Source organism: Elephantulus edwardii, unplaced genomic scaffold (genome assembly GCF_000299155.1).
Source record: "Elephantulus edwardii isolate Elephantulus edwardi_28Jun2011 unplaced genomic scaffold, EleEdw1.0 scaffold00080, whole genome shotgun sequence".
Classification (NCBI taxonomy): Eukaryota; Metazoa; Chordata; class Mammalia; order Macroscelidea; family Macroscelididae; genus Elephantulus; species Elephantulus edwardii.
This window is the reverse complement of record NW_006399830.1, coordinates 13,766,904-13,788,610: the sequence shown is the minus strand read 5'-3', so window position 1 is coordinate 13,788,610 and position 21,707 is coordinate 13,766,904. Positions and strand designations below refer to the sequence as shown.

Here is a 21,707-nt window from a genome sequence, read left to right as displayed (position 1 = left end):
TTGAATGCAGGTAGAGTCAGTGCTGTGTAACAGGGAAGTAGAGAGAGAATGGGGAAGGAAGGGTGTAGAATGGTCCTGTAGGAGAAGCTGGCCTCTCTTTGAGCACCTGTTGTCTGGAACTTACTGGAGTGGGCCCTTGTCCTTGGTGCTGCCAGTCTAAGGTGGATTGCCCCTGGAGCTGTCAAGGGCTGCTGTGTGTGAGTGTTGTTGTGTGGGCCATTGAATCAGAACCGACCCACAGCTGACCCTTCAGTGGGTTTTCAGAGGCAATAAGCCACACAGGAGTTGTCCATCTTTCTCCAGAGGAGCAACTGGTGGATTCGAACCACGTACCTTTGCGTTGACAGCACAGTTCATTTCCACTAAGTCACCAGAGCTCCCTCTGAAATTATTGGCATAGTAAATACGAATGTCCAGGAACCACAGGGAATTCTGGTAGAGACTCCTGTGTAGAGCTTCTTACTCTCAGAACATTGTAAGCTGTAAGCATCTTGTAGTTTCTGTATTAAGCCTATTAAAAAAACAGGCTTAGTAAGTATTTGTTGGAACAAATGACCTTAATAAAGTGTTAATGAAACTCAGACAAGTTAGTCACAGGCATGTTCTTCCCTCTTTTGAGAACATTCTGGGGCTGGTGCAGATGTCTCTGAGGACAGTGTTTCCTAAGGACCCGTTTTCTCTTTGAAGACTCGGGGTCGGGCAAGTGGTACTGTGAGAGCTCTATGTGCAGCTGGGGTGAGGACAGGATCAAGAGATGTGGTTTCTAGAAGTGACTGTAAACTCTGTCTCTCCTTCCATGAAAAGGTAGAGTTCTTGTTCCCTTCCCTGGAACCTGAACAGCTTCAAGTAGAGGAGAAAGCAGAAGTCATGCTGTTGTTGTTATTGTTTTAGTTGTCGTCATTATTATTATTGTGTGCGGTCGAGTCGGAACTGACCCATAGCTGAACCTGCGGCGGATTCTCAGAGACACTTAATTGCACGAGAGGAGGTTGCCCATCCTTCTCCCGCCAAGCAAGCAGCTGGTGGAGTAGAAGTCCTGCCATGTCCTTTAAGGCTAGATCATCCAGCTGCTCGGACACTTGTTCTTGGTTCCCTGAGCCAGCCTGCGAGAAATCCAGCTATCCTGACGCTGCCACGCTGTGAAGAAGCCACATACGTAAACTGTTAGTGCTGACAACCCCCACTCAGGCGAGCCTTGAGCTCCCAGGACTGGCCCTAGTCATGTTAGCAAAGATGCCTCCAGAAGATTCCAGACCTCAGTTGTTGAGCAGCCCTCAGCTACACGCATTTTCTAATGGAATCCTCTGATGTCACAGATCAGAGACCGGCCATCTGTGGTGTGTCCTGTCTGAATTCCCGACCCACAGAATCTGTTGAATGTAATAAAGAGTCGTGTCGCTGAGTCTCGGGACAGCCGCGTATGCAGAGTGGACAGCGGTAGTGGTAACTGGCTTCAGTCCTCCTTCACGGTTGGGGGTGCAGGTCTCCCTGGGAGCTTCGGAGGCCTTGCAGAATTGTCAGACACTGGGTAAGGCGGGTAGGAGCACTGGTGGCACAGCCTAGTGAGTTGAGCCACGTGGCTCTGGTGGTTCGAGTCCACCAGTGACTCCTTGAGAGAAAGATGCAGCTGCCTCCTGTTGGAATTTGCAGGCCTGAAACGATGGAGGTGCTAGAAGGGTAGCGAGCGAGTGTCTGTCTCCTGTTTGGAGAGAAATCTGCTCGCGTTCTGACAGAGGATGGTACACGTACTCGTGGTACATTGTAAGACTGCTGTGTGTGGTCGAGTTGGTCCACAGCGGACCCTCCAGTGGGTTCTTAGAGGCAGCAAACCACATGGGAGGAGACTGCCCATCTTTCTCTTGCAAAGCACGTAGTGGATTCAAACTGCGTGCCTTTGGGCTTGCAGTGCAGCTTCTTACCACTAGGCTACCAGAACTCCCAGTTGCTAGACTAGACATCACATTGAGATGGCAGAGTCTACCATCCCTTCCATGTTGACTCTGGAGTTGGCCATGTGACTGGCTTGGGCTAATGGGACAAACTTCACAAAGGAAGAGTGCAGACGGGTAGGAGATGCACACCTCCCCAGACTGAAATGGCCATGGAACCCCTTACGCGGGAGCAGCTCCAAACACTCTGCTGCTCCTGGGTGGAGCACAGTAGGGGCCCTGGGTGAGTCTTGGAGGGATCCTAGCTTCCTTGCTGGGGATAAGGTGCCTGGTATGTGTGGACAGAAAGATGAGTTAGGACCCAGCAGTTGTGTTGTTGTGTGTTGTCAAGTCAGAACTGGCCCATAGCTGGCCCACCAGTTGGTTTTCAGAGGCTGTTAATCACATGGGAGGAGACTGCCCATCCTTGGTGGGTCTTCTTACCACTAGGCCATCAGAACTTCCCACGACCAAGCAATAGTCAGGTCTCTTGGACTCTTTTCTGAGACTGCAACTGCCAAAGGAGGAATGATTAGCTGGTGGAGGAGTTTGGAAGGGCGGGATGGACAGCCCCGTGAGGGTATTCTGTAACGGCCTCAAGGCAAGAACAGATGAGAGCCTGGCCCAGGACCAGCCCTGGAAAAGGTTGAACGTAGATGTAAAACACTCACCTAGAGAAGGATTATAGGATTTGGCAACTAACTGGGCAGAGCAGATGATGGAGGAGAGGTGAAGGGAAAGCCAGAGACGATGGACCCCTTCCTCCCCAACACTCGGCCAACTGTCTTAGAGCATCATCAGCCCTTGAGCTGTTCACAATATAAATTTATTTATGCATATATTTCTATAGAAAACAGACAACTGGGGACCTCCAGAGCCCAGATTCAGTTAGAGGTTCCACCTCCGGAGTTCACAGAAGTAGACTGCCAGCCTGGGGGGGGGACACTGGAGGGGTTCTCAGACAAGTCAGAACTGGGGATGGCATCTGGGTCACACTGGAGTGTGGCTGATGCCCGAAGTTACTTCCAGGAGAAGCAGCTGGAACCTGAGGTCCCAGGATCGCACCTTCCACTTGGGCCAGTGGGAAAGGAAATGGGGTCCGAAAAACTAGACCTACACATAAGCGTTCTTCCCATATTGGCCAAAGTTGCTGTCATTGTCTTTGGAGGCGTCCGAGGCCGTTGAGCGCAGATGGACAGTGAGGCCCGAGGATTTCTTGACAGTCTGAGAAGTCTTGGAGGGCAGCCAGATTCTGCTGGAGGGCAGACAGGGTCAGCGGTGAGGCTGTGGCTCTGCACCCCTACCCCGACACCCCCATCCACAGCGCCACCCTCAACCCTGCCACTTGCAGTTTGTTCGTCTCTGACCTGGGGGCCAGGTCATCTTCAGGAGGGCAGCAGCAGCTGGAGAAGAGACACACGCCCCCCAGGATGCTGAGCAGGGCGGCGCTCCAGCCCAGGTAGAGGGCCGGGCCCAGCTCATACCTGAGGACGAAGGGAGTGGAGAGGTGAGAAGCCAGGAGAGGCGGTAGCCCTGGGGACAGGGCCGGGTCCCACCCACTGGCCAAGGGTTGAGTTCCACACTCACTTGGTTCCAGGATACAAGGGGTCAAAGAAGTCCCGGGTGATGTTGAAGGCATACCAGGAGATGGCCACCATCCCACAGAAACCTGGGGAAGGCAGGGCAACCATACTAGCACCCCACTGTGGCCACAGAGGCAGAAGGGAACTTGGGGAAAGGGCCAGCCCAGAGAAGAGGATGTGGGCGTCTAAAAAGCAGCAATTTCTTTGAATTCCTTTTAACTCTTAGAAACCTTCCTGTGAACTTCTCAATCTAGTACTCAAGACCCCAACTCCAGTCCCCCTTTGTCTCACCTCTCATCACTCCAAACCTCATCCTGCCTGCTCTAGTGTCTTCATCGTAGTTTCTTCATTTGGAATCTGCCCCCTCCAAGCCCTTCCTGTCCCAGCTTGCTTTTCCTCTGGGTTCTCGTGAGCCTGCACAGCCTGTGACATAACCTCTGCCTCGCAGCTGTGAGCGGCAGCAGCCAGACTGCTTGGGTACAGCCTTGCCTCACTGCTCTCACACAAACATGCTGTGACCCAGTCAGGACCCTTCCCTTCCCGGGGTTTGCGAGGTGGCTTCTGTAGAGCCACTGGTCTAACTAGAGACCTCACTAAGGACCACATGACCAGAGTGCCCCTGCCACTTTCTGGGGTCCTTTATTTAGACATCTGACCTTCCTGAGGCTTGTTCCCCAACTGGAAAATAGGACTCGACCTCCCTAACCTCCACAAGCTTACGGTGAGAGCTGGACGGAAACATTCTGCAAACCGAACAGTGTCTAGTCAGCACTGTGCGCACTTGTGCCTGGCACCCACCCTGTTCTCCCATCTAGATGTTAGGTTCTAGGGAGCAAAGACTGCCTCTCTTCCTTGAAGCCTGTCCCACACCTGGCTCACAGAGGGAGCTGATGGCCCCACATGTAGGCAGCACAGGGAATGGGTACCTGTGGTGAGAATGGGCTGTGGGGGAAGCGCTGAGCATGAGGGGGGGTGTCAACACAAAAAGGAGGGTGAGGTATTTGCAACATGCCCAGAAATGAGGAGCTGGAGATGAAGACAGCCAGGGGTGGCCCCAACCCCCACTGCATTCCCAGGACCTTCCCCCAGTTACCGGTCAGTATGTGCAGGGCCCCCGCGGTGGCCGCCAGCTTGGCTTTCCTGGAGGTCGGCATGTTCCCAAGGTTTGTGCAGCGCATGCCCACCATGCCCAAGAGGAAGCCCAGGGAGCCCAGGAGGATGGCGGTGATCATGATGGCCCGGCAGGCTTGGATGTACCCTGGGGAGGGGGTACAGCTGTCAGCTCCCTCATCTAGCCCGGGGGATCCCGCCTCCTCTCCAGCCTGTGAAGGTTCCATTAGCCTCTTGGGCTCAGAGGAATCTCGCCTCCCTCCTTCCCGAGTCTGCCTGAAACCTCACCTGCCTCTTCCGCAGCCGGGCTTGATGCACGCTGCTTAGAGCTTTATTAAACAGCTTCTCAACCTTGGCCCTACTGACATTTGGGGCTGGGAAGGAGATTTTTTGAGAGGCTATCCTGTTCAATGCTGCATGCTCACCAGCAAACCCCAGCCTCTACCCACTAGATGCCAGGAGCAACCATCTCTCCCAGCTGTGACAAGTGTTTCCAGACATTGTCCAGTATCCCCTGAGGGACAGGTGCTGTCGCCGTTGGGAACCACTGCTCTGAAAGCACATGCTACCATCTGTTGTATATTCTGGAAACTGCCCAAGTGCCCACCGTCCACCAGACTGTCCTCATCCCAGTTCATGTCCAGCTCAATGCTGGGTCACTGGACTGAGATGCTTCCCGGAGTAACCAGGAGGGGGCAGAGGTGGCCTGTGACAGAAGGTAGAGGGCATTTCTATCCAGAGGGTGGGTGGGATGTGCTCAGAACCAGCCAATCCAAGTCCTTTTATTGGCACTAATTCTTTCAGTGCCTCAGTTTCCCCTTTCTTAAAGATCTTGGGATGTGCCGGCTCCCTTTAGCACTCCTTCCCTATTGTCTGTCCTTGACAGCTGCCAAGCACTCTCAAGGACCTTGCACCCCTTTCTCGGGTGGGGCAGTGTCATCATTGGCTCAAGGGGAAAGACTGGGTCCCTGCCAAGAGGATGTGTAATGGCCAGGAGTTGGGGAGTAGAGAGGAGGGACAAAGTTCTCTGGGAGCACCTTCCCACTGCCAGCCACTCCTAGAACCCCACCATCCCCTCCTACTCTCTTTCCTTCTTCGCTCATCCATCCATCCAGCGCCCTCCACCAGGGGTGGAGAGACCGACCGTGGCAGCCAAAGGAGAAGAGCACTGAAGGCCTGCAAAAGCATGGACTTGGGGGCTGGAACTGAGACTGCCCAGTGGGGTGGTGATTTTAAATAAGAGTGAGGCATCCACAGCCGAGGTCAGGCAGTAGACTCCCAGCGATGCCCCCGCCCCCACCTCTGTGACTCCAGAGGAGCCACTTCATTTTGCAAAGGTTTCCCACCTTTCCTCCAGCAGCAAGGTTGCTGTAACCGTGAACGGAAATAACCTGTGTGGGAGCCTGGAGCCCAGATCACTTTCATAATGGCCCCTACACGCCTTACACGTGTCCCGAGTCCTCCTTTGGGCCAGGAGTTCCAAGTAGCGCCTCTCTCAGGCGGATGGGATCACAGCAAAGTCCCCCCCCCCCCGCCGCCCCAGCTCCATAAGTCTGTCCCAAGCTTACTCTGGGATCCAGGGGTCGGGGGAGGTGGAATTGGGTGGCTGACGTGGTTGAACTGGCCACTTCTAACATCCCTTTGGGCCATTTAGCCCTGACCTTCTGGACTAGATCATACAGTGAAAGCTTTAGGGAGCATTACTATAGCAACAGGAAGATGACAGTAGCTGCCTTCATCAATTGTGGCATTAAAGGTGGTACAAGAGACCTACACAGATGCTTTAACTCTCCAGGAGAATTTGTGAAGCCCTGCTCCCCCTTGTTTCTAGCCTTCAGTTCCTCTTCCTCACCAACCCAGCACCTGAAGCATCATTCTACAGTATGGCACCTGGAAGAGTTAGACAGCTCCGGGGGGACCCACTGATAGGGGCGAGGAGTGGGCACACTTGCCTGGGAAAGTGCTGGGGAGGAGAAAGTTAGCCATATGGTACAACTGGGAAGCAGGAGGATGGTACAGCAACCACAAAGAACTGTGCTGGACCAAGAGCTACACACATTAGCCCCCCAAGAACCCCAGACACAGGATACACACACGCTGTCTCCCTCCACTCGATCTCAGACCCCCAAGACTCCATCCATCGCACCAGAATCAAGTCTTAAAGGGCCCCTCAGAATTCAGTGTAAGACTGTGAGACTGAGGGTCCTGGCCAGTGGAAACCTGGTGTAGCCATTAAGGCCTTGAGTGGATCAACGCCTACAATCCATGACAGGGCCTCCTCCTCACCCTCTAGCCCCAGTTACACCACCCTAAAGCGAAATGCTGGTCAAGTTTTGAGTGCATACGTATTCTAACATCATGCCAACATTCTGCATGTTTTAGCTCCCATAACTCACAACCACTGAAGAACTTGTACTGTATTATTCTAACTTTGTGGTGGTTGTTATGTGCTGCCGAGTCACCTGTGATTCATAGTGACCTGATGTACAACAGCTCTGAACCTGCCCTGTCTTGAGCCAGTCTCACCGACTCTGATACACCCCCACTGCCCCAGTCACTGTATCAATCCACCTCATCCGGGGTCTTCCTCTCCTGCGCTGTCCCTCCACCCTCCCGGCATGATGTTCTCCTCCCAGCGATCAGTCCCTCCTGACCACACGCCCAAAGTATGTGAGACAGAGCTTCAAAATCCTAGCCTCCAAGGAGAAACATGGACTCACTCTTTCTATGAAAGACCTTTTTGCTTTCTTGGCAGTCCAGTTCTAACTTTACGGATGGCCAAAATCAAGCTTGCTTTAAGTCCTGTCCACGACAGAGGGAGCAAATGGCAGAAAGGAATTAAACCTGGCCGTCCGACTCCAGTGCTCAGCGGTAACCTCTAAGATACAGTGCCACTCACTGGTGGCTGTTAGGATAAGAGCCGGGGGTCATGTGTGACAAAGTCTCCACTCCTCCCCAGCCCCAGCCCCCGAGGCAGTATCCTGGCCTGTATCCAACTGGCCCCATGGTCACTCAAGACCTGACAACTGGCAGTGCCCACCCTCCCCTGGGATCTCCCTTCAACCTCCCCTGGGATCTCCCTTCAACCTCCCCATATCCCTTTGCTCCCCGAAGTTCTCAACCCAGTACCAGAGAGGGCCAGCATAGACGGGAACTCCCAGCAGTTGTAGACTCCCAGGGAGTCGGTAGCACAGCTATGCCAGAGGTTCTCGAAGATGGTGTTGGTGGTGATGACGTTCCCGTGCACCGTAGACACCCGCCAGGAGCTGTGTCGAAGGGTCAAGCCCTGCATCAGTAGCCCCACAGCTGCCATTAAGAAGCCGAAGGTCTCTACAGCCACCGACATGTTGGGAGGCAGGGCCCCCAAGGGGTGCCTGGGGCTGGGGCCCCCCAGAAGGGGACGAGCTGAATCCTAGGGGAAATTGAGGGGGCTAGGGAAGGAGGGAGGGGCAGGAAAGGTCCGGCTGCAGCCGTAGCTTTGGCCGTGTCCTGTCCCCTCCTCTCTCGGTCTCTCCTTCCCAATAGATGAGAAGACTAAGCCACGGCTCGAACAGCAGCTGGCGACCAGGAGATGGAGGGAATAAACTAAACGGGCCAAAAGTCCACTCCCTCCCCCAGCTTCTCGGCTACCACAGGCTCCCCGCCCCAAAAGGGTGTGTGTGGGGGGGTGAGAACTTACCGGGGAGTGACTAACGGATACAGCCAAGGAGGGGCTCCCATGGGAGGCATTTGGAGCCAAGGAGAAGCTTGTTTGGCTCAACTTTCGTCTGGGTCCAGGGAAAAGAGCAAGAGGGACAAGGTGACAGGTGACTGAGACACAAGAGGCAAGAGACAAGTCCCCTCATCCCTGCTCTCACCGCTTCCCAAACTACAGCCTGCGGTGGGGAGCAAAGCCACCTCCTCTGGATGGGACGAACAATCCAGGAAGCTCAGGGGTCTGGGGGTGAGGGGTCTGCATCTCCCAGGCTCAACAAGGGACAAGGCGCAGAAAAGAAGAACCTCTCCCGTGTCCAGCAAGCAGGGTTCAGACTAGACTCCCTCACGGACAGGTGACTCGGGCGTCCCTTCACAGCCCTTTTAGCTTGTTTCTGCTTCTGTAAACCACAGCTTTTACTTATAGGTTGTCACAAGAAGGACCACAGATCAAAGCTCCCAGCACCTATCTATGACCTGATCCTTTGTGGCCCGGGACAAGGTGCTGCAGGCCCAGGGAGGCCACCAGGGGACTGCTTCTGAGCTCAGATTCTCCCTCCCACACTGGTTGATCTTTGATTCTCCGCAGAGCTTGATTGTGCTGCGAAGGGACTGGACGGGATAAATCACAGGCCTGGAACGTGACTTGCTGGGTACTCTTCCTAGGGAGCTCAGTTATCAGGAACTGTCACCGGCTCTATTAATTATGATGGATAGGAACCTCTCGGTCCCCGCCCCCAGCCAGGGTTTAGCACCTGTCCTGATATGACTGCCCCAAGGAACAGGGTGAGACCAGAGCTGGGTAGCTGGCAAGTGGGGCCAGAGCTCAGTTTCTAAAGGAAGGGCTGACTACACGGATGTCACTGAGCTGGAAGAGTCCTGGGTGAGTATGTGTCTCCACTCTCCTCTCCCTGGGAGGCGGCTCTGCTCCCTCAGGTGCCTCCCTCACTCCCCATCCTCCATCCAGGTTGGTTTGACGTGTGGAACGAAAGGTATGCAGTGAAGCAAAACAGACCCACGCTGAGCCTGGCACAGGGGCTGTAGAGCAAAGCAGGCTGGGTGGGGACTGGGACCTGGCCTTCCATCCCAGAGGTCAGAATTGGGTCCCTAGCCTCTCCTGGGGCTCCTGCCCACCCCATGGTGGCAGCTTCCTTCCTCTGCAGTGCCCACCCCGCCCACTTCCCCCAAGGACAGTGTAAGAGGAGGGGGAAGAGGCAAGGACAAAGGCTGGAGGAAACCGAGTGGGGAGGCTTCTGATGTGGAAAACTCCACGCGCTGAGAGGCCAGAGGATACAGGATGCATAAATCTCACCCTGGCCCGACTCCAGGCACTGCTCCCTCCCAGGATTCTGGGGCTGTGCAAAGACCACAGCCCTGTGGTGCTGACCACTACTCAAGAACGTGGCTTGGGGTTAGGGGGAGGGAGGAAGGGTGTGGGGTCTGAGTAGCTTGTTGGACAAAGGAGAAGCCAGTATCAGACTTGGAGAGTATGAACAGGAAAGCAGAGCTAAAGGTCCAAGTGTGATAGCCTTCACACCCTATGCTCAATATGACAGACGCAGTGGTTCCTAAAGCAAGGCTCAATTTTATTTACACTTATCCCAAAACGCATGATTTGGGGCCAAATGACAGGTCTTGGAGAAAGGAATCTGAGGACCACAGAATAAAGTGATGGGGTACAGGAGAACAGGGAATGAGGGGACCCAATCATGTGTCCCTTCACGTCAAGTCCCAAACATGGCAGGCTTTTCAAATCCTGTGAGCCCAGGTCAGGCCGTATCCTCTGGGCAGAAGAACTGTGCAGCAGCGTTCAGGATTTGGACTTGGATACAGCAAGTCCGATGAGGCCAGCTAGTCCTGCCACACCCAAGGCCATGCCTCCAACAATGGCCATGCCCACCAGTCCATCTAGGAGAATGCAAAAGGGAGATGGTGTCAGGAGGTTGTCTCTGCCCCTTTAGCACCTTTGGGATCATCTTCTGTCTAGGAGAAGATGGCCGTCCCTATCCTGGATCATGGGGTGAGAGACAGGTTTATGGTGAAGGCTGGAGATTTTTAAGAAGGAATTTTTTTGGTGTGTGGTCATTTAAATAGAGACCAGGAGGACCTAGGCATGGGGTTGGGAAAAGAGTTTAGAGCTGGGGGTAAGGAACAATGGGGTCAGGGAGAAGACAGAGGGAGAGAGGGAGGGAGGAAGGCTTCACCTTTCTTCATGGCCTTGTCAATGAGATGTTCCAGCTCCTTGGCCTGGTTGTTCTGGGGTTCTGTCTGCAGCAGCCCTCGCACATACCTTAGGGCCTTTTCATATTCCTGCCCTCAGGGAAAACACACACACACACACACACACACACACACACAGTGTCAGTACTCTGACATGCTCCCTCCCCATCTGAGGGCTTCTCCCTCCAACTCCAGCCCCTCCTTCATGCCACCTCCGCCCAATGGGGTAGAGTCCACAAACAACCTCAACTGTGTAGGGGTGATAAGCTAGGGGAGATAACATCCCAAGGCCTGGGCTGCACCCCAGCCTTGACGTCATTAATTCTCAACACCCTGATCTTCTCTCACCTCCCTCATAGTCTTGATACCACCTTGCACCTAAGAATACTTGAAACTACTCTTCCTTCCCGCCCTTCTTCAGAATCCTGCATGCTGAGAGGGCCTCTTCCAGGAGGGAACAGGAGCGTATCCTGGCCTCTCGCACAGCTTGGAGTGGGGAGGAGGAGGCTTTTCCTGCCTTACCCTAAGGTCTATCCATTAGTTCAGTCATGGCTGACAGAGCAGAACTGGGGTTGACCAGAGCTTGTAAAACATGGGCAAACCAGGAGGTTAACTGGAACAGGAAAAATCAGGAGCCGAAGCCCTGGAATGGGAGAGCTGTAACGAAGCCCTGCAAGACACGGCTGCAGGAGACCGGATTACAGCCAGGGTTGTGGAGAGACTCGCAAAGCAGCAAGGCCGGCCGCCATCTTGAGAGGGGCACCATTGTTTCCAACTCTGCCAGTCAAGAGACTAGGATGCTCTGCAACGTGGACACTGTTCTAGTTTTCTGGGGAGGAGAGTGATTTCTAGCACGGCCTCAACCCATTAATTTTTCCTCATTCATTCTGGGACATCAGTATGTTACACATTCAGGTTCGTTCCAGTTTTGCTTTGTCAGTCACGCCTGAAGTGGCCGGACGCTTTGCTTACCTTGAGCCGATAGTTCCCCACAGCCAGGTAGAAGACATAGTCCCGCTGTTCCTCTTTGCTCCCTTTGGGCAGCAGCTCTGAGGCAGAGGAAGAGGGAAATGATGAAAACGGTTTCTGTCTTTTCCTAGTTCTTCCTGGGAAAAATACTGAGCTCTCTGCTTCCCAGGGGAGCATGACCTGTGGCTGCCCTAACACTGTACTGTGAGAAACATCCTTGGGATCAAGAGAACACTGAGTTTACCGGAGTGAGCTTAAAGGAAAGCAGGCACTCAAGAGACCTTGTATTCTACTGTGCATTTTAACAACTGTCTGTGGTCCAGAGTGGTGTTAAAAATTGGTTTGTACTTTACCTCTATCATCACCTTTTAATATATATAAAATTTATTTTTATTATTGTTGTTGAGGAAATGCGTAGCAGAGCATACACTAATTCCACCATTTCTCCATTTATAATTCAATGACACTGGTTATCTTCTTTGCATTGTGTAATCAGTCTCACCCCCTTTCCCCTAGTTCTCTCCCTTAACATAAACTCACTGCTCCCTCAGTTTTCTTCCTAATTTTTGGAGCTGATGTTGTGAATCCCAGATCCTGAATCTCATATAAACAGATCCTGAAAGCGAACAATGCTCAGCAGAGACATTCTTTACTTGCTGAGCTAAACTACTGTCTTGTTTTAAGAATCCTTGGGGATATTTTTGGTTTAAGGTTTAAAGATTATCTCAGGAGACTAATATCAGGGGTTCGTCCTCTTTCCTCTTTTTTAAAATCAAATAAAAATTCACCTTTAATCAGTTTTCCCTGCATGACTTCATCCAACTTTGATATTACATGGTGTGTAGAGCCAACCCATACCTGATCCTCTTGTGGGTTTTTAGAGTCTGTGACCAGCATGGGAGGAGACAGCCCATCTTTCTCCAGTGAAGACACTGGTGGATTCAAACCGCCTGCCTTTGAGTTGGCAGTGCAACTCCTTACCATTGTTGTTCTTATATGCCTGCGACTCATAGCGACCCCATATACAGCAGCCCTAAGCCCTGCTCTATCCTGTGTCAATCTTACTGACACACCTACCCCCATTACCCCAGTCACTGAGTCAATCCATCTCGAGGCTCTTCCTCTCTTGCGCTGTCCCTCCACCTTTCCAAGAATGACATCTTTCTCCAAGGACTGGTCCCTCCTTATAAAATGTCCAAAGTAGGTCAGAGGAAGCTTCAGAATCCTTGCCTCCAAGAAACAGCCTGGTTTCACCCTCTCTAGGACGAACCTGTTTGTTTTCTTAGCAGTCCACAGTATATCAGACTACTAAATGTCCCTTAAGACTCCTTATGTACTTTTGGCTAGTCACCAAGGGGACTTTCATGATCTGGTAACCTAACTAGAGTGGTGGTCTAACTTGTCTCAGAAAGGGACTTGTCTGAGGTTCATGGCTAACTAATTGATGGCTGAGTTGGGACTGAAGTGCCTGGGTTCTGAGTCCTACTAGCCCTATGCTACTTACCCTCTATGTCTTGCTTATTTCACACGCCACCCCACTCCAGTACTTTCTAAAAAGGGGCTTCCCAGAGGCTTATGGATTCACTCAGACACCATATACTAGAATTTGCTGCCAATTAGTTTTGTGTCTTAAACCTTCCCATGGCGAGGATTGTCTCTTCAACTAGACTGATGTTTTCCACACTTCTTTTACTCCTTGCTGTTAAGTAAACCTGAGAAGCCTGCCTTATCAAAACAGGTAAAAGGAGAGTGAAATGATTTACATTAAAAGACTGTTATTTTTTATAGATTTACCACAAGTTTCCTTTGCTAGTACACGAACTGCTTGCATACAAATGACTACCAGGTAAAAGTGAAAACAGAGAAATATAACAATCAAAGATTATGGAATCTGACAAGTGCTGACCCATCTTAAATCAACAGGATTCTGGTCAAAAAAAAACAACAATGATCTACTCATAAGTTGTTTGAGGACAGTTTTCTGCACCTCTTCAGGGACACATCCATAAAAGACTTTCAAAAACTGTTAAATAAACAACACGATAGAGGGCAAAGAACATAGGGCTAGCAGAACTCACAGGACAGGCATTTCAATCCCAACCCGGCCATTAATTAATTAGCTGTGAACTTCTGACAAGTCCTTTTCTGAGACAAGTAAGACCACGGCCTGTGGTTAGGCTACTAGCTCAGGAAAGTCCCATGGCTCTCTGTGTGACGAAATAATTAAGAGTGGAAGTGGTGATTAGGGGTAGTGAGGCTGTATGGACCTTCCCTACAACGAATGTTCTAAAAAAATACCTCTGAAGTTATTGTTAAATGTTATTATTAAATGACTATGCTGTAAGGTCCCACGCTGGTAAGGGATCCCTGCCCTCGATGCAGAGGGTATGAATGAATGAGACCAGTGGTGATAGGGAGAGACGGGCTGAAGAGTGTCTTTCCACTAGATGCGGTGAGGAAAGCGAGACACACCGGGCAGCCTTACTTACTACCTTACCCTCCAGCAGTGAAATGCCTTTACGGATGTCATCATTGTATTTGCTTCGCACCAGACACCAGGCGTATTCAAACTGGGTGCTCTTGGATACTGAACCTGCTGCTTCCTCGGACTGAAATTTTTTTTCAAATTTCTGCCAGAGGAGAGGAGAATCATCATTTAGAAATGGGGGGAATGAGCCTTCACTGCCTGAACCCGAGTATTCACTTCTCAGCCACGATCCATCTCCCTCAGCCTCTGCCTGAATTCTCCCCGTGCGCCCTGGTTCCTGGTACCTGGGCTCTGCTCTCTCCATTCCTGGGACTCGGGCATTCAGCCTTTGGGCTGTCTTCTCTGGACACTTGTCCCTCCCTCCCCACCCCCCTGTGGTACTGGACGGAGATGCCACCTAGTGGCAGCTCCAGTCACCACTTCCTGGGCAGCTGATCCTGGCAATGAACAATAAACAAGCTGTCACAACTGCCCACAGCAGCCCACAGTCCCTCGCTGGAGACAGCTTTCTTTATCCTGCTCCCTCTCACAGCCCTGGGACTTTTTCCAACTGTATAGTGGAAATAAAAATAGTGGCTAACCAAAGCGAGCAAAAAAGACTGAGCTATTATCATATGCATCACACCTAACATAGTGCCACTCAGCAATATGTCAAGATTTATGGCGGTCGCCGTTTTCCTACAGCACTTGAAGGAGTATTCAACAGTTCTCTGCACCCGATGCTCCCAATTCCTGCATGAATCCAGACCCGGTCGGTTTTTTCCAACATGAGCCTACGGGTCCTTAGCCAGAAGTGTAGTGACTCAGGAAACCCCAACTCCCATCAGCCTCCGGGGCCACGCGGAATGTTTGGGTAAGGCCCGGCCGCCGCAAAGGCTACCGGGAGCTGTAGTTCGGCTTCGCCGGGCAAAGTTGATAGAGGAAAGAGGGTTTGGCCCTAAGCTACTCTCATCAGGACCCGCCTGTCCGACTCTTCCCTTTCCATCCCTCGGGGCCAGGCCTCACCAGCAGGTCGTCCACAGACACCAGCTCGTTCAGCACGGCCTCCATAGCCGCCGCCCCAGGAATTCTTACAACACAGACACTACAGCTCCACAGTCTCTCTCCATGGCCCACAAACAAGGGCGGAGACCCACTTCCGGCGTCCGGCGGAAGCTGGCCCTTCCCCTCCTCAGAACCAATCACCTCGGGTGGTTGGCGCTGGCCCCGCCCCGCGCCGGGCTGCTGAGGCCACGCCCCTCCTGCCCGGTGCCGCTGGCACCAGCGCAGGAAGCGGCCGTGTTAAAGCGCGAAAAGTGTGTGTGGATGTGCGGACATCGCAAAGTGCGACCCTCATCTTCCCATGTTCGTCCACTCCAGTGTCCTAATCTAAGGCTGCCTCAGGGGAGCGCAAGAGTCACGTCTTGTGCCTTGCTCTTGGGCTTGGATTAGAAGCACAACTCGATATGGACTACGGCCACCAGAGCACGCAGCTCTAGGGCTGGAAAACAGAAAAAAGAGGGCAGAAAGCCAACCAGGGATCACACCATTTTAGGAACTAGTCTTTTTCTCCCCACATGAGAAATCTAGGATCCTGACTGTGAATTTGCCTGCAACAAAATCAGAATAAACAGTATTAGGGGTTTTCTGGACCTCTATTGAGTCTTTGCATGCAAGGACTAGAGAACAGGGTTTGTTTACCATACATTCAGAGACTTTATATAGTCCAGTAAACATTCTTCTAGGTCATATAGCCCTGGTCTGTCCACTTGCTGTACAGAGAGGTAACTCGTGGTTACTGTGAAGCTGAACACTGTGACACTGATGTGTCAAACGTGAGAATGGTCACCCGTGGTGGACAGTGTTTGGTGGAGCTCCCCAATTAAAACAAGCTTGGGAGCAGGAGTGTCATCCACTTCCATAATAGCTTGTCTCTGGAAACCCTATGAACCTGGAGAAAGAACGAAAGTTATACAAGTGTCCAGGTCTTTCGTTCGTAGGGTCGCTAATGAGTCGCCTAGGACACTTAACAACACAATAGGGATTATTGGTGGTGGTGGGATTTATTTTGATCCGTTGAAAGATTATTACCGCCCACATAATTTTTTTAGGTTGTAATTTTTAGGAGAGCTCTGGTGGTTTAATGATAAGGAATTGAGTTTCCTATGCAAAGGTATACGGTTGGAATCCATCAGATACTCCTTGGGAGAAGGATGGGCAATCTACTCCTAGGCGATTAACTGCCTCTGAAAACCACTGGAGGGTTAATTACGGTTCGATTCCAGCTCTATGGCAAACAACAAAAAGAAGTCAAAGCTGGGAGCTCTGGTGTCCTGGTGGGTAAGCAGTAGTACTGCCAACCCAAAGTCCTACGGTTTGAATCCACTAGCCAGTTGTGAGGAAAAAACATCTCCTGTGTGATTTACCTTCTAGCTACATCTTGGATCCCACTCGATGGAACATAACAACAACAACAACGAACCAAATCACTAAACATCATTTGGCTTGAGCAGTTGAAATGACTAAAGAGTTTTGATATACAGGATACTTGACAGAATGAATTTATAATAGTTGTTGTGTTGGTGGTGGTGATTGTGTTCCTTAAAGTCAGAACCAACCCAGAGCTGACCCTCTGGTGGGTTTTCAGAGGCAGTTAATCGCTCAGGAGGATATTACCCATCTTTCTCCCACGGAGCAGCTGGTGGCCTCCAACTGCATGCTTTCAGGATTGCAGCACAGCTTCTTGTCAGTAGGCCACTAGAGCAATTTCAATTTTATAATTTAAAATTATATTTTAATACAATCATTAAACTTGGAGATAAACCTTGGATTGAGGAGCCGGCTCTCTTATGACTACTATCATAATAGTGAAGGAGCAAAAGCCATGGTCATTTAAATATGTATTGAGAGAAAAAAATGTATTGAGAAAAAGTATTGAACACCTAGTTGGGTTTGGGGGTAAGCACAGAGCGTAAAACACTGTACTGGAAGGAATACAAGCAAATGAAGGAGACATGCACAAACAAGAACAATATCATTAATACCACATGCAAACAAAATATTGCTGGAGATTACCCAAAAACTACTAGAAGAGTACATGACAGAGAACTGTCAGTTCAAGCTGGGTTTAGAAGAAGCTTTGGTACCAGGGACATCATTACTGATGTCAGATGGATCCTGGTTGAAAACAAAGATGATGTATAGCAAGTAATTGCGAAGACCATGGCCTGGATCAGGTGCACCTTAGTCTCTAGACTGACATCACTGCTTCTCACTATCATCATCTTAAGGATAAGTGTTAGAAATATACTCATCAAAGAAATTTAAAAACCTGCTTTCACTGAATCATATCATCATAGCCATCATATTATTTACTTGCAATCAGCAAGTGATTCTTTTACATTAGCAATAAAATATAATCTGTGCTGAAAATAAAGATCATTTGAAGTATGTACTCATGAAGATCAAAGACTATAACCTTCAGTTTGGATTATGCCTCAACATGAAGAAAACCTAACTCTTCTAGACTAATAAGCAATTGGATCAGTAAGCAACATCATGACAAATGGATAATCCATTGAAGTTGCTGAGGATTCTATTTTCATGGGCTCCATAATCAATGACCAGGAAGCAGCAGCCAAGAAATCGAATGATAGGTTGATTATAGATTATTAATCAAGAAAGTCACAAACCCAAAGGCTTCTTCTTTTTATACTTGTTTATTTACAAAATTCAAATGAAATGTTTTTCATACCAGATTCTTCCAATTTCCCTCACCCCTCCACCCATCAAATTGTACAATCCCATAATTAATTCTGGCCCCCCCCCACATCCTTCCCTCCCCCTGCCTTGAATCCTCATACTCATTCTATAATAATGGTTTTATACAATATTTGTCCTTGTTGGACTGAGTTAGTTCATGCAGCATAATGCTCTCCAGTCCCTCCCGAGCTAGGTAATAATTTACAGAATCATTGCTCCTGCATGTTGCATAGTATTCCATTCTCAATCTATTTGATTGTGGTTGGACATCTGGGATGTTTCCATGTTCTTGCTATGGTGAATAATGCTGCTATGAACATTGGTGTACAAGTCTCAGTTTGTGCCTCAGTTCTCATTTTCTCAGGTAATTTTCAAGTAGCGGAATAGCTGTTTCATATGGAATTTCTATGTTCAGCTTTTTGAGGAAGCATCAAACTGCCTTCCAGAATGGTTGTACCATTTTACAATCCCACCGACAATGTATAAGAGCTCCTATCTCATCACATGCTCTGCAACATTTATTACTTGCTTTCCTGTTAGACTTTGCCACTGTTACTGGAGTGAGATGATACCTTATTGTGGTTTTGTTTTGCATCTCTCTTATTGTCAGTAATTTAGAGCATTTCTGTTGGCCATTCAAATATCAAAGACTTCTTGAAAGTGCTAAAAAACAAAGATGTTGCCTTGAGAGCCTGTTCCAAGCCATAGTGTTTTCAATTGCCTCTGGAGGTACCAGTCCTTAGAGAAGGACATCATGCTTGGAAAGGTGGAGGGACCCCAGATGAGATGACTTGACATAGTAACTGAGGTAATGGGGGTAAGTGTGTTTGAGTCAGTGAGACTGGCTCAGGATAGGGCAGGCTTCAGAGCTGCTGTACATAGGATTGCTATGAGGCACAGGAGACTCAATGGCTCATAACACCACTACCACCATATGCATTTAGGTGGATTACTGAAGAAAACAACAATGAAAAACCAACAAGGATTTGCAAGCTGGGTAGTGTATTAGGAAGACTGAAGAAAGGTTGATGACTTTGAATTAGGGTGTTGGTGAAGAGTAACTTCACCATGCCACGGACTCACCCTGAATTTGGGCTTCCAGCCATCCACAGGGTAAGAGTCTGAGTTGCTGTTTGTGAAAGCCATCCACTTGTGGCCTCTGTTGATCAGCACTAGATAACTAAGACAGCATGTGATCCTGCGATGGCGCATGACTGGGCAGTGCTTTGCCCTGTTGCACATGATGAGGTCATCATGAATCAGAGGCTGACTCAACCGCTGCCAACTCCGTCACCACCACCACCAGTGTGGAGCATTTATACAGCAAAGAACAGATGAATAAAGAGGCATGATTCAAGAAGCTAGTTCTCTCGGTACTTTTGTACATTTTTAGCTCATATCCTTATGAGGCCTTCAAGTACCAAAATAGCTATTTTTAAAGGCAGGGGGGACAAAACCCCCCAACCCTCTAAAATCAACTGCAGCTATAAAATCAGTGGAATTTTCCTGAAAGTTTGCTACAGGGAAATTTACTAGAAGAAATAGAAAGCATTATGATTGAGTTTCCTCTGGCTAGCTTCTTTTAAAGAGACCTTGACTTTGCACATCATTTCCTCAATGTGCTCTGAACTTCCAAGAAGGTTAACGCAATTGCTAATGCTACGCTGGCTGTTGGTTTCTTAATTTGCCTTGGTCGCAGAATTCTTCTTAGAATGGCTGGAATGGCTTTGTGCCGTGTTTAGGTTTTACAGTACACTGAGGCCTGAAAGATAATCAGTCTTGAGTACTTTCATGTACTAGGGCTTGAAGCATTATTATCAAAGACCCTCACAATTTTTAATGTTTTTGCTTTTATGGCCTATTTATTAGAAACCGAATTTATTTGATGCTGAATTTCTGGACACGAGCAATTATGAGAGAAAAGGATAATGTTTTGACAAATGCTTCCAGGAAGCCACGGTGGCAGAAAAAGCACTTCTTATAATAAAGATACCGTTCAAACGTTCTTATTCCACTAATGGAACTTTGTGCACATCCTCCTGAGGTTACGGCCAACAGACTCTGTGATTATGTTAAAATTTTCCTGCAATCCCCCTTTCTAGCTGATCTAATTTCTTGGTCATTCAGTCAACCTAACACATTTAACATCTCTCAAGGACATTTTCAATCTTTGGAATATTGACTTTCACCAATTCCAATCAATTTGCCTCATTTTCACTATGGACATCTTTTAAAAAAAATGAGGGAATTAAACCCAGCCAGATATGAAAATAAGGTATAAAGTGAAGGTTTTGTTGTGTGCTATCGAGTCAGAACCAACTCATATCTGATCTCTGGCAGGTTTTCAGAAGTAGTTTAATCACACCAGAGGAGATTTCCATCTTTTTGCCACAGATCCGCTTGTGGATTCAAACCGTGTGCCTTCAAGATTGCAGCACAGCTTCTTACCACTAGGCCACCAAAGCTCCCTGTGAAAATAACTCGGAATGAAGATGGAACAGACATAAATGAGATAAAATAGAGACTTGAGGAAAAGACTCAAATTCAAATGTGAGTTTAACATATGACAAAAGACGCATTTCTAAATATCTGGGAGGAAAATGGACTCTTCACTAGATTAATTGAGACAACTGGTTAATCATGGTAGGAAAAGAAAAATTGGCTCTTTATCTTATTTCTCATGCCATTTTAAATTACGCTTGGATCTAAAATGTAAATATAGAAAATGAAATGGTAAAAGTGCTTTTAAACGGTAATGTTTCCACAATTCTGGAGTGGGATAAGTACTCAGAAGCAGTAAAATTAAAATGTAGTAGCCTTTGTTCAGTAAAAACAAACAAAAATAACTCTCCAAACTCAAAATACAAATCACAAATTTGGTAGGGTATTTGCAATACTTTTGACCTATAAAGACTAATGTATTCAATGACAACAGAGCTTTTGCAAATCAAGAAAGGGAAAGGCATGCAGAAAATAAGATTTACGTAGCCAAGACACGTAGGAAATGATGTCTAGCTTCACTCACAATTAGATGCAAATGAAAATGCGATGCCATTTTTAGACTTAAAAAAAAAACAAACCATCAAGCTATTAGTTCAGAACACAAACCCGGCAGGAATCAAGCCCTTTCCATTTTGTGGAGAGCTATATCCATACACTTTGGGTATGCTGCTGTTGTGTACCGTCAAGTCAGAGCCAATCCATAGCTGACCCTTCAGTGGGTTTTCAGAGGCAGTAAATCTGCCGGGAGGAGACTGCCCATCATTCTCCCATGAAACAGCTGGTGAATTCAAACCTTGAGCCTTTGGTATGGCAGTGCAGCTTCTTAACACTAGGCCACGAGAGCTCTCAAGAAATCACTTTCCGGGGAGCTCTGGTGGCCTAGTGGCAAGGAGCTGCAACTACAATCCCAGAGGCGCACGGTTCAAATCCACCACATGCTCTGCCGGGGAAGGAGGGACAATCTCCTCCTGTACCAGTGAGAACTGATTTGACGGTACACGCACACAAAAATAAAAATTAAAAAAAAAAAAGAAATCGCTTTCCACAAGCAACAAATGCTGGCGAGTTGTGGAGAAACCGGACCCTTATTCACTGTTGGTGGAAGTGTAAAATGGTGCAACCACTGTGGAAGGCAGTGTGGTGCTTTCTCAAAAAATTGCAAATAGAGATACCATTTGACCCAGCAATTCCACTACTGGGAATATATCCCAAAGAGACCATAACTGACATCCAAGTAGATATACACACAACCATGTTTATCGTGGCTTTCTTCACAATAGCAAGGAGTTGGAAACAACCTAGTGCCCATCAACAAAAGAAGGGATAGAGAAGCTGTGGTATATTCACACAATGGAATACTATGCTGCATTGAAAAACAAGGAACTCATGCAATGTTATTCAAAATGGGTGACTCTGGAAGACATTATGCTGAGTGAAGTATCTCAGTCACAAAAGGACAAATACTGCATGGTG

The 21,707-nt window shown here is 49.0% G+C and overlaps 2 protein-coding genes across 2 annotated transcripts; both read right to left on the bottom strand.

The window, feature by feature from the left end:
• Positions 1–3,041: 3,041 nt before the first annotated feature.
• Positions 3,042–7,967, bottom strand: CLDN15 (claudin 15). Its single transcript, XM_006889804.1, has 5 exons — positions 7,751–7,967; positions 4,605–4,769; positions 3,516–3,597; positions 3,296–3,412; positions 3,042–3,180 (listed from the first exon to the last, which is right to left on the bottom strand). The coding sequence occupies exons 1-5, from the start codon at positions 7,965–7,967 to the stop codon at positions 3,042–3,044; spliced, it is 720 nt and encodes a 239-aa protein (XP_006889866.1).
• A 2,156-nt stretch (positions 7,968–10,123) lies between these two features.
• On the bottom strand, positions 10,124–15,127 carry FIS1 (fission 1 (mitochondrial outer membrane) homolog (S. cerevisiae)). The gene is made up of 5 exons (XM_006889708.1): positions 14,997–15,127; positions 14,001–14,133; positions 11,507–11,583; positions 10,519–10,624; positions 10,124–10,222 (listed from the first exon to the last, which is right to left on the bottom strand). Exons 1-5 carry the CDS (start codon positions 15,039–15,041, stop codon positions 10,125–10,127), a joined length of 459 nt encoding a protein of 152 aa, XP_006889770.1. The 5' UTR covers positions 15,042–15,127; the 3' UTR covers position 10,124.
• Positions 15,128–21,707: the final 6,580 nt, after the last annotated feature.

What these genes read in the sequence shown, in the direction of transcription:
- FIS1 (XM_006889708.1), bottom strand. Translation starts at nt 15,041, where the DNA reads ATGGAGGCCGTGCTGAACGAGCTGGTGTCTGTGGACGACCTGCTG. An exon ending in TGTCTGTGGACGACCTGCTG is followed by an intron (nt 14,134 to 14,996) that starts GTGAGGCCTGGC and finishes CTCCTCTGGCAG; the next exon opens with AAATTTGAAAAAAAATTTCA. An exon ending in TGACAAGGCCATGAAGAAAG is followed by an intron (nt 10,223 to 10,518) that starts GTGAAGCCTTCC and finishes GCATTCTCCTAG; the next exon opens with ATGGACTGGTGGGCATGGCC.
- CLDN15 (XM_006889804.1), bottom strand. Translation starts at nt 7,967, where the DNA reads ATGTCGGTGGCTGTAGAGACCTTCGGCTTCTTAATGGCAGCTGTGGGG. An exon ending in GTCTATGCTGGCCCTCTCTG is followed by an intron (nt 4,770 to 7,750) that starts GTACTGGGTTGA and finishes CCCCCTCCCCAG; the next exon opens with GGTACATCCAAGCCTGCCGG. An exon ending in GGCCCTGCACATACTGACCG is followed by an intron (nt 3,598 to 4,604) that starts GTAACTGGGGGA and finishes TGCCTTCCCCAG; the next exon opens with GTTTCTGTGGGATGGTGGCC.